The sequence below is a fragment of the Podarcis bocagei genome, assembly GCF_964188305.1.
Source record: "Podarcis bocagei genome assembly, chromosome: 1".
Lineage (NCBI taxonomy): Eukaryota > Metazoa > Chordata > Lepidosauria > Squamata > Lacertidae > Podarcis > Podarcis bocagei.
In genome coordinates, this window is record NC_138125.1 from 40,285,285 (window position 1) to 40,297,351 (window position 12,067).

General features: G+C 43.7%; 1 protein-coding gene across 1 annotated transcript in view; it reads right to left on the reverse strand.

The window, feature by feature from the left end:
- AQR (aquarius intron-binding spliceosomal factor) overlaps positions 1 to 8,352 on the reverse strand; it is a 58,910-nt gene extending 50,558 nt beyond the window's left edge. The window contains exons 1-5 of the mRNA XM_081207852.1: positions 8,174 to 8,352; positions 5,459 to 5,515; positions 4,923 to 4,963; positions 3,791 to 3,826; positions 1,347 to 1,467 (exon numbers count right to left, since the gene is read on the reverse strand). Coding sequence (XP_081063978.1) covers positions 1,347 to 1,467; positions 3,791 to 3,826; positions 4,923 to 4,963; positions 5,459 to 5,515; positions 8,174 to 8,284 — 366 coding nt within the window. The 5' untranslated portion in view covers positions 8,285 to 8,352. The remainder of the gene's footprint in view (positions 1 to 1,346; positions 1,468 to 3,790; positions 3,827 to 4,922; positions 4,964 to 5,458; positions 5,516 to 8,173) is intronic.
- Between the last annotated feature and the right edge of the window lie 3,715 nt (positions 8,353 to 12,067).

Here is a 12,067-nt window from a genome sequence, read left to right on the forward strand (position 1 = left end):
CGTTGATCAGAACAGAGAAAGACATGACTGCCTGCGTCAGTGTCTCCGACAGAGAGAGAAAACGAAAGCAATAGAAACATAAACATCCTGTGAACAGGAAATACGCAGGCTGTGACACAAACATCCTGCTCCCTTTTAAGGTGGAACGGAAATATCCAAACAATACTCAGAGTAGATGCACTGAAATCAATGGACTAAAATTATTTAGGTCTGTTAATGGGTTTCCTCTTATTAAACACTGGATATAATTGCTGAAGGGACAGAAGCAGGAGTCAGACCAATCACTTCTATCTTCTTGAGGAGAAATAGTTGGGTAGTACCCAAATACAATACCCACACTTCTATACCCAGCTGAGGGGTAAGCACAACATCTTTTTTCTGAATGTACAAAGGATCACAATGGGGGCAAACTAGCAAATAACAGAAGTGATTCACTCACAACAGACCTGTGTCCTGCAGCATGATAGAAATTGGGTTATCAGTGAAAACTCAAAAAGTAAAAGTAGAAATAGACCGTGTACAGAAAATTGAAGGCTTTTTATAATAAATAAATAAACTGAGACCCAAACAAGATGTGCTGACAGAAGCTTTTCTTCAAATGCAGCTTCAGAGAGGCATTTTTTAATTTTAAAAAATCAGGAATATGACAGGGAAATAATTAGTTAAAACTTATTACTTCCCCTCTGGAACTCTCAAGGCTGCTACTTACATAACAAAACCGTGTATTATCCAACTTCATCTACTTTGGCTCCAAATGGAAACTAAGACCCCATTCCAAAAATCCTAGCAATATTGCTGCTTCCTTCCTCTGTCTCCACCAAGGTCACTATGCTCCCACCCCCTGCCCAAAGAACACTTCATTGCATTACCACAGGCATGCCTCTTAATGTAAGGATGTCTCTTAGCATTACTGGAAGATGGAGCCATGGAGACTGGAAACTATTGATAATGTAAAATGGCCCCAAAGCAAACTTGCTCTCCAGTTTCCAATAAAGCTGTCCTACAGAAACGAACATTTCTCTTGCCATTATCTTTTGACAGCACAAAAAACTTCGCCATTAAGTGCCAGACTTTGTCAAGTCACAACGCAGAGAAAACACCTCCAATCACTGAAACAATTCTTTTCACATTTCTCCTGCTTCCACTGTGAAACCTTTCAACTGTCCCTTGCTATTCTCTAACAGGAGCCTGCTGTTGTTTTAAAAGGCCGCGGCAGACGACTTCAGACGAGGCACAGTGACAGCCGGTATTGCGCTTTCTGACATGCGACGACACTTTAAGTGGGCAATGTGAAAGTTGCAAATTGTTGCTCAAAGTTACTACAGGCTATAATTGAAATCTATTACCTCCCATGCGGGAACGTTCTCCCTGAACTTTTCATTCACCATACAACAGATTGACATCAAATAAGCCTTGCTGGACACCTCGGGAGAATAATTCATCCACAAGTAATTTTCAAGGTACTGGCTGTGAAAAGTGAAAAGACAAGAGAGTTACCACCCATCTAATATGTCATTCATCGGGGGACAAGAAACATAATGATCTTTTTAAAAAACTAAAAAAGTCATCTATATGATTTGTACGTAGCTTCCAATGTCGCCTCCAACACAGGTCACTGCAATAAAAGTTACCAGGGCCATTTAAATCAATCTGAGTGAGGACAGCACATGAATTAGCCCTCTGGAACACTCTGTTCATTAAAGAAGTTTTACATGTACTTGGTACAAGCACTACATTAGTCCGAACACTAATTCATGCTGATTTTGTAAGGAGAATAAGAATAAGCATCCCTCCTACTTGCGACACGCACTTCAGCGGACATTTGCTTTAGTACTCAAAGGCAAATGCCTCCTGTCTCTTGAAATAAAAGCCATCAGCCTAACATAGAAAGGCTTTAGGAAAGTCATTACTACACCAAATAAAACATGAATTGTGGAAAAAATTGAATCGACAGGATGGACACTTGCGAATGTGCTAAAAAGCAGGACAACTTGGTTTCACAAGCATAAGCAAAATCAAAAACCTATTTGGGAGTTGAGGATATTCAACCTAGAGTGGCCACAAATAACTTCCATGCACTCCCCCTCCCCCCTACAGCATCTTATACAGTGGTGCCTCGCATGACGAAAAGAATCTGTTCCGCGAGTCTCTTCGTCTTGCGGTTTTTTCGTCTTGCGAAGCAAGCCCATTAGCGGCTTAGCAGGCTTAGCGGATCAGCTGATAAGCGGTTTAGCGGCTTAGTGGATCAGCTGATAAGCGGCTTAGCGGATCAGCTGTTAAGCGGCTTAGCGGATCAGCTGTTAAGCGGCTTAGGACCAGCTGCTTGGGAAAAAGGGGGGGAGGGGGGAAAAACCGCAGGAACTCGCAAGACATTTTCGTCTTGCGAAGCAAGCCCATAGGAAATTCGTTTTGCGAAGCACCTCCAAAACGGAAAACCCTTTCGTCTAGCGGGTTTTCCGTCTTGCGAGGCATTCGTCTTGCGGGGCACCACTGTAGCTTGCTTCTTCCTAGCCCAGGGTTTCCTAAACTGTGGTCTGTGGACCACCAGTGATCTTCAAGTGTCATTCAGCTGGTCTGCAGCATGTCCCCCTTAAATATTCATACTGATTTTTAAATTTTATTCATACTGGGGTTTTAAAATTTCCTATATTGTATCTTATTGTATTATAATTTGAATTCTTTGGAATGCAAGTTGTAATACATTGTATTACAATATAATAAACAGAAGAAGCAATAACAATACCACTGCTTCTATCCCTCTGCATTACGCTTGCCACTACCAGCAGAAAAATATTTAAGTGGTCCACCAGCACCATCAACAATTTTCTAGTAGTCCATGGGAGAGGGGTAAGTTTGGGAACCACTGCCCTAACCAAAACAACAAACCTTTTCTAGCTCATGTCGAGGCTCCTCCAAGCCCCATTATGAAAATTTATTTGTGTTCCATCCAAAGACCTATTTACCCAGCCCATCTCCATTCTTCCAGGAAAGGCTCAGAGGTTTTTCAATCTAATTGGGCAAGGATCACATCCCATTAAAAGTTTATACATTACAGGCTCAGTGCAAAAACAAAGGTTTCAACAAAGTTACATAAAACACCCAGAGTGTCATCACTGCTTACAGGAAAAAAACGAAGCAGGAGGAAGCTTTGTTTTCTCTAAAAGTTTGGAAGAGTTAAACAAAAACCTATACTTTAGCTGGCATAACATTGTATTTCCTGTAGTTTCAACTATACAGCTTATGACACACTGGGATATGGCCAGGTGAAGGAATGAGCTACATTATCTTTCGAAACAGCTATGGTATTTCATCCTTGACTTAGTAATGGTAAATACAAATATTATTTGTATAGAAATTAGAATGTTTGAAGCATTTCATGCAAATTATGTCAGCAATCCTTATAACGACCCTGTAAGATATATTCAGAGATAGAGCCAACATTGCACAGTGGTTAGTGTTGGACTAGGGAGCCATGTTCAAATCCCCAGGCAACCATGAAGCTCAGGGGTGATCTTGGACCAGGCACTGTCTCTTGGTCTATCCTACCTTACAGGGTCGTTGTGACAATGCCTTGAGTTTTCTGGTGGGCTATATATGTATCAAACAAACAAACAAAATTATCATCTCCATCTTGCAGATGGAGGATGTGGAGATTAAGCTGGGATATAGTGGATTGCTAATAGCCAATTAGTAAATTTATGGCAAAGGAGATTTTTGAACCAGTAAGACACTACCGAACATGGGTCAGATTATCATTTTGAAGTGCATTTCTTTCTCCAAAAACACTTACCTAAATTCCAGAAGCATGATTTTTCTAATCGCAAATCTGAAATCAGAGGCAGGGGGAAAAATTAACATTTCAACTCTTGCCTAAATTAGTTTACCTTATGTTGTATATTTGAACTCAAGGGGTATTGTGCTTTGGATAGCAGATTCCTTATGGTGCTGATGATGGACTTTTGATTGCTCCACATCTCTTGTGATATAAATCACTGCTGGGTTCTCTGCTGTCTCCCATGCCATGTAACATCCAGCAGAGGCTGGTCTATTAGAATGAATGGACCATCAATATCAGTCTGCCTCAACCAGCTCCCACCTGTCTGTCCCCATTTACAAATAGTTCAGCAGGTGGCATTGGCTATCAACCTTCTCCTCCTTAGTCTTAGTGTTACAGGGAGAAGGATGGGGACAAAACCTGAATTAGTTGGTTCTGAATATTATTGTCTATGGCTGGTGACCTCCTTCCCTTCTCCCCTACCAGTTGTGATGGGCACCAGCTTTCACTGTTAACATGAAACTGCCATCAGAGATGCCATCAGAAAACTAACAACTCCCAGCTGCATTTCTCTTTTTCATTCAGTCCAGATGGCATTGGGATATATGAAGGTTGCAAGTCTTATATTATGGTTTTAAACTGTATTTTTCTCTCTTATTGTATAAGCCAACTTGAATGAGATTTACAGTGGTACCTCGGGTTGCAGACGGGATCCATACCAGAGCTCTGACCAGATCCCAAGGTTGCCGCAACTGGAGGGACCATTTCTGGGCATGCACGCACGGCGAAACCCGGAAAAATACTTCCAGATTTGCCACGTACGTATCCCAAAGGATATGTAACTGGAGATGAACACAAGTAGAGGTACCACTGTACTCATCAAGACAGAAAAAGACTATAAATCTTTTAATTAAATAAAAATTCTAGACAGGTGCCCATAATCAGTAGTGAGATGCACTGGTCTATGGCCTGTATTTCTTCTAAGGAATAATAAAAAAGTGTCCTTGCAAGACAATTTATGCAAGAAAAGCATATACATACACAGAATTCAGACACTTATTTTATGGAGACTTCACTGTTTGAAAAGTCAAAAATGTGTCTATTATGATACTGATAATGGATAACAGAGAAAATGCAGTATACATACTTGGACCTAACAATTTCTTTTCCATACACATCTTCAATAACCTACAACAAAGAAAGAGAGAGGGTTTTTTGAAAAAAGAAAAAGATATGCAGCACAATTCTTGCTCTCCTTTATCTCTTTTCAGTAACATGCATTTTCAGAGATGAATTCTTTAACACCATCAACACAGTAGCACGGTTTTAAAACTACAATAATGCTTCATGTTTTCAACAAATGAAATCAGAAGTATTAAGAAGACTGTGCAGGGAAGGAATAATAATCTATGCACTGAAATCAAATTGGTTTTTAAAATAAACTTCAAGGAACCTTTGGAGGTTTGACAAAATATTCCATTATATAAGCAGCAAATATAGAATAGACTGTAAAAGCTGCTGTCAGGGTGGCTTATTTGTACAGTTTTAAACAAAGTGCTGAAATCAAATCAACATTCTTCCTGTTCTGTAATCCAAAGTAATTTTATTTACTTTAAATACGAGTTTCTAGAATTTATTGCACTACCAATTTAAAATAGAACTAACAATGTTTTAAGCATTTACCTTCGACTCAAAAGGTAGCCTTTTCTTGACATGTGGTGCCCAGTACTTGTTTGCCAACTGTAAGATAAAAGGTCATTTCATTAAAATATACAATCAGAAGTCCTAGCCTACTCTAACGAAACCTCCATTCTATAGGATAACATGAGAATATTTCCATACTTTCCCTCTGTGTACAAAAAGGGTAAGGATGCAAGGTTTTATACAGTCGTACATTGGTTTTCAAACAGCTTAGTTCTCAAACATTTTGGCTCCTGAACGGCGGAAACCCAGAAGCGACTGTTCCGGTTTGTGAACTATATATGGAAGCCAAATGTCTGACGGGGCTACAGCTTGGCTGCTTCCTGCAACCAATCAGAAGCCGTGCTTTGGTTTCCAAACGTTTATAAATAATAGTTTAATAACTTGAATATTCAAACACTGCTGAGCCTTTGCCCTCTAGATGTTTTGGCCAGTGCTAGCAGGGGCTGATGGACATTGCAGTTCAATGTCAAAGGCACCAGGTGGGTAAAGGCTGAGCTAGCTACTCATTATAGGGCCAGATTGCAGTAAGCAAGTTGTTTCCTCTGGGTGAATGGCAGGCACACCAGTTTGTTGAAAGCTATTTTTTTTTTAATAATGAAAAAGGACTGGCAGAGATTCTTATTTTGAGCCCTGATTTATAAGGCAAAATATCTTATAAGTATAATGGGCTGCTTTGGGGGCACAGTCCTAATCTCTCCCTGGTGAGTACAGTGAGTATATCCTCTGTGTGTGGTCCAGCCATTCATTTTATCAGTCAGCAAAATGAAGGTGCCTGTCAAAAGGCTTAGTGCAACTATATGCAACCGCAATCAACAGATAATAATAATAATAATAATTATTATTATTATTATTATTATTATTATTATTATTTATTTATTTATTTATTTATTTATTTATTATACCCCACCCATCTGGCTGGGTTTCCCCAGCCACTCTGGGCGGCTTCCAAAAGAATATTAAAATACTGTGATACATCAAACATTAAAAGCTTCCCTAAACAGGGCTGCCTTCAGATGTCTTCTAAAAGTCTGGTAGTTGTTCTCTTTGACATCTGGTGGGAGGGCGTTCCACAGGTAGGGCGCCACTACCGAGAAGGCCCTCTGCCTGGTTCCCTGTAACTTGGCTTCTCGCAGTGAGGGAACCGCCAGAAGGCCCTCGGTGCTGGACCTCAGTGTCCGGGTAGAACGATGGGGGTGGAGACGCTCCTTCAGATATACTGGACCAAGGCCGTTTAGGGCTTTAAAGGTCAGCACCAACCATAATAATGACCATTCTTCATGGTGTTAATTGTTGTCCGTGGGTATTTGGAACAATTCCTTTCCTTTATTATTAAATACAAAGTTCAGTGTTGGGAGAAACAAGTCATGTGTGCCTAATGGCCAATACACCCACAAATACAATACTTTTGACACTGAAGACAGAAAGTCTTTTGGAAGCATGACATTTTGCAGGAAACATGGTTGAGGTATGCTGCCTTAGTGTGATCATCAACAAAACCTCCGTGTTCAGGGGCAGTACACCTAGTCTAACTATACTATTGATTCCATATTTTACCGCTTTCCCAGAGGCATCTATCCAGCTTCTGCAGAAAACAGGTGCTGGATTAGAATATGAAATGTCGGTCTGATTCAGCAGCACTGTTCCTACGAGAGCATAAAAGGAGTGCTGCTGGATCAGACCAAAAAGGCCAATATAACCCAACATCCTGTTCTCACTGTGGTCAACCGAGTAGGTGCCTTATGGAAAACCCAAGGACAGGACAAAGTTTTAATTTGACCAGTGTTTAACTGCTTTTAATGGTTTCTCGTTGTTCTTATTTTTATCTGTAAGCCTCCTTGAGTCCCTGTCAGGGGGAAAAGCGGGGTATGGTGAAATATAACAACAACCACAACAACCCAGATGTTTAGAAATGCCGGTGCAAATTCTAATCTATTTTAATGTTTTAACTTCTTGTATACAGTGGTACCTCAGGTTAAGTACTTAATTCATTCCGGAGGTCCGTTTTTAACCTGAAACTGTTCTTAACCTGAAGCACCACTTCAGCTAATGGGGCCTCCTGCTGCCGATTTCTATTCTCATCCTGAAGCAAAGTTCTTAACCCGAGGTACTATTTCTGGGTTAGTGGAGTCTGTAACCTGAAGCGTCTGTAACCTGAGGTACCACTGTATTTCAACGCACCATAAACTTTTCCTGGTTTTATCTTTTCGTAAACGGCTTTTGAGGTGTTTTCTTCTTGGAATCAACCAACTTCATGAAACAAACAAACAAAACCGAAAGGACAGCACTCCTAGCCATTGATTACCCAGAGACGCAGTGCCTCTATAATCCTAACGGTGGCCTAGTGGTTAGTGAAAGACCGAAAACCTAGGAGACCAGGGTTCAAAAACTTTCCTGGGCATTAAAAGCTCACTGGGCGACCCTGGACCTCCCACCTTAGCCTTCCTCGCAGGGTTGTTGTTTTTTGGGGGGGTTAAATGAGAGGCGCGGGAAGAACCTCCTTGGAGGGGGGGACGAGAAGGTGGGAGACAAGTGCAATCAATAGATAAAGGGATCCTCCCTAGTGGGGGTGGGGGCTTCCCTCATGTGCCCCTTCAAAGGGGGACAAGCCCCAGATCTCTCTCCACCTGAGCCCAGCATCTTCCGGATCCCTTTGCTCCCTTCGGGTCTGAGGTGGGGGGGGCATGGGGGGCTCACCTGCGTCACGAACTCGGCGTTGATCTGCGACACGGTGGGAGCCACGATCTTCTTGGGCGCAGGCGGCTCCTGCTGGGCTCCCGCCGAGGAGATCGCCGGCGCTGCTGCCATGTTGCTTCCGCGCAGCAGCCCCTTCCACGCCTCTTCCACGAGGCCAGCCTCCCTGCCCTCTCTTTCTTGAGAACCACGCTTGGTATCGCCCGTTCTCTCTCCCCCCCCCCCCCGTAGTATGGTTTCGCCCGCCCGGACTGAAGCCGAAGCCGCTGTTGCTGCCGCCGCCGCCGTTCACGCTACTTCCGCTTCCTTTACAGATTCCGTTCGCCTCTTCCCTTTCCCCTCGCCTTGAGAAGCTGGGGCACATAGAGATAGAAATTATAGCATGACGTCCACTCCCTCGAGTGACTCCTTGAGGGTTCCATTCCATGCACACTTAGCAAGGAGGAAGTCCCATTACACTCAACGGGGTTTACTTCTGAGTGGGCAGGCGCACCACTGCCCTGTGTTTAGGATCTGCAGTATACACTTGGAAAAGTTGAAAGCGCAAGGTGTCTGCGTGGTGCGTGCAACCGAAGAGTTGAGAAGGGAGGGGATTTATCTAATTTATTTTTTATTTTTGATGCAAACAGAGTGGAGGGAGGCTTTTTGTGTGTCTTGATTTCCGCTTTCGGAGGAGAAGTGGCCGCGTCAAAAACGAGGAAGAGGCTTGTTTTCAATAAGAGTGCAACCCTGATCTGGAAGCAAACCCGAATTAATTTAATTTAATGTCAGCAGCGATCCTGTGCGCGGTTACCTGACAATAACTCACGTTTAACGTGAAGTTAGGGTGAAAGTTTCTGCTGTGACAAGAGTTACAGCGCAATCCATAACCTCTCTACTCAGAAGTAAGTCCCAGTGAATTCAGTGGGGCTTACTCCCAGGGAAGTGGGGTTAGGATTGCAGCTTTGTTAGGATAGCTTTCTTCGACTGCAGCCCACTTCCTCCGGTGCAAGAAGTGTTATCCACAGCTGACCAAAGTGTGCGCGCGTGTGCATGTATACACACATGCACACATTACTGTACACTGTTGGTATGATTTCTATACTGCTTTATGTAAACAGTAGACTGCTAAGAGCTGTAAGGTAGCTCGCTTCATCTGCATGACTTAAGCGCATCTTCATAACGTGTGTACGGTGTGGTATTGTGCGGCAGCTCCCAATGCCCTTACTTCGCTCTACCAGCCCCATCCCAAAAAATGTAGAGATCATCACAATAGGAGCTTTGAGCCACAGCGTGCAATTGCTTCAGCCTAAATGATTTAAGCAGGAGTGCTCGCTGCTCCCCTCTGCTGGACGTTGGATGTAACAGCAGTATAAGTATGGATTTTATTTCGTTGCTTATGATGCCTTATGAGGAACGGCTAAGGGAGCTGGGCATGTTTAGCCTGGAGAAGAGGAGGTTAAGGGGTGATATGATAGCCATGTTCAAATATATAAAAGGATGTCACATAGAGGAGGGAGAAAGGTTGTTTTCTGCTGCTCCAGAGAAGCGGACACGGAGCAATGGATCCAAACTACAAGAAAGAAGATTCCACCTAAACATTAGGAAGAACTTCCTGACAGTAAGAGCTGTTTGACAGTGGAATTTGCTGCCAAGGAGTGTGGTGGAGTCTCCTACTTTGGAGGTCTTTAAGCAGAGGCTTGACAACCATATGTCAGGAGTGCTCTGATGGTGTTTCCTGCTTGGCAGGGGGTTTGGACTCGATGGCCCTTGTGGTCTCTTCCAACTCTATGATTCTATGATTCTTTACCAGGGGTCAGCAAACTTTTTCAGCAGGGGGGGGCGGTCCACTGTCCCTCAGACCTTGTGGGAGGCAGGACTACATTTTTGGGGGGGGATGAATGAATTCCTGTGCCCCACAAATAACCCAGAGATGCATTTGAAATAAAAGGACACATTCTACTCATGTAAAAACACACTGCTTCTAGCCGGATTGAGAAGGCGATTGGGCCAGATCCGGCCCCCGGGCCTTAGTTTGCCTAGCCATGCTTTATTCAGTCATTACTGTATATAATTTCCTACTTTACATGCACCACAGCATTTGTCAGTGTATATTGTAATGAAATCCCCCATCCCATCATATGAACCTGCAGCAATGCTTTCAGGATATTTTGGGACCAGGCCATATATGTCTGCTATCCCTGGAACTGGATTATGTAGGATATAAGGCTCTATTTATTTATTTAAAATGTAATTAAACATATACAAAAAGAGCCCAACTGGAATACAGTATTGTTATGTACTGATGTTCTCACCCTGGGCCAACGGGGATTCTGTATATAGTTATGCAAATGAAGGATCGAAAGTAACGTTCTGTGATTGGATAGTTTGTATGCAAATGAAGGATCGAAAAGTGACGTTCTGTGATTGGATAGTTTTAGAAAGTTGCAACAGTTACAATTGTTCTGGAGCTCTATATAAGCAGGCTGAATGAGCTCAGTTCTGTTCCAGCTTGCAAATAAAGAGCTGCTTTGGAAGAATCGCTGTGTCATCTGATATGTTCGCCCACAACTTAACAAGTATTATCTTTGCATAATTGTTATTGACCATGACACCTTCAGGCAGCACTTAATCGTATGCTGGTATTCTCTTGTCAGGCTGGGACATTCACTCCACAAACTTCTACTGCATTGGTAAACACTTCCTCTGCTTGCCTGGAATGTGATGGGAACATAGGAAATGACCTTATTTGGCCCCCTGCCACTGGCTTGGCTTGGTCAGGCAGAGGTCCTCCTCGTCACCTGCTAGTCCGTTCCTTTTTCAGAGACAGCAGACTTGTGGCCCTCCAGAGGCTGGGTGCTTCCAGACAAGCTGCTTATGGAGCATTCACTCTGATCTGTTTGCAGGAAGGTTTGATGGCATTGCATCACAGCAAGTGTAACCCCAGTGCATTTCCCCCATTACTTGCCTTATTGCAAAAAGTCCAGCCCTTTGGGGAAATGGGTTTGTTGCACAATGCCTCCCAATCTGCTATAACTGTGCAAGTTGAATTTGCTGCCATGTGATTGAATTCCAGCTGAAAATTGCCACAGTCTGGAAGTACCCATCATTGGACAACCTCGCCCTCTGCATCGCTTCAGACCACTGGCCAATGCTGGCTTGGAGTTGGAGGCCAGCACAATCGGAAGGTCCCTGGTCCCTGTTTAACCAAAGATGCCTGGGACCGAACCTGGGATCTTTTGCATTTAGAGCATGTGCTCTACAGCAGGGGTCAGCAAACGTACTGCACCTCGGGCCGGTGTCTCCAGCGCCGATTGCATGGCGAGCTGGAGGGCGGGGGAGGGTGTGCCAGCGTGTGCCCCATGCATGTGCACACTCTATTTCCGGCACACTTCTGGGTCAGAGGAGCACTGCTTGTGCGCATGGGCCTCCTCTGACCCAGATGTGTACTGGAAATAACGCTTGCACATGTGCAAATAATGCTTGCACATGCGCACTAACCATTTCTGGTGCTCCTCCAACCCATAAGTGGGCAGCTGCGGGGGTCACCGCGGGCCAGATAAACGAGTCCCTCGGGCCTTGGTATGGGGACCCCTGCTCCACAGGCTGTTCTGTAACTTCCATTCTGACCAGAAAGGGTTTAAAGATGCTTGGGTTATCCAGACGGACCTTTTATGGTTCCCTTTCCTTCATTTTCCAGTGGGAAATTAGTGGCAAGAAGAATTTCATAGCCACCCTGATCCCAATTTTGCAGACAGCTGCCAGGATCTAGTCCTGCCAAGAACCATGGGAAATAATCTGTTTATTGTTGCATCAAACCAGCCAGTGGTCATGCTCCAACAGTGAGTTGGAAATGCACGAGTGCATCCACAACTCTGCATACATCTGTGTTAAAGGACTGAAGGCCATTACCAAATC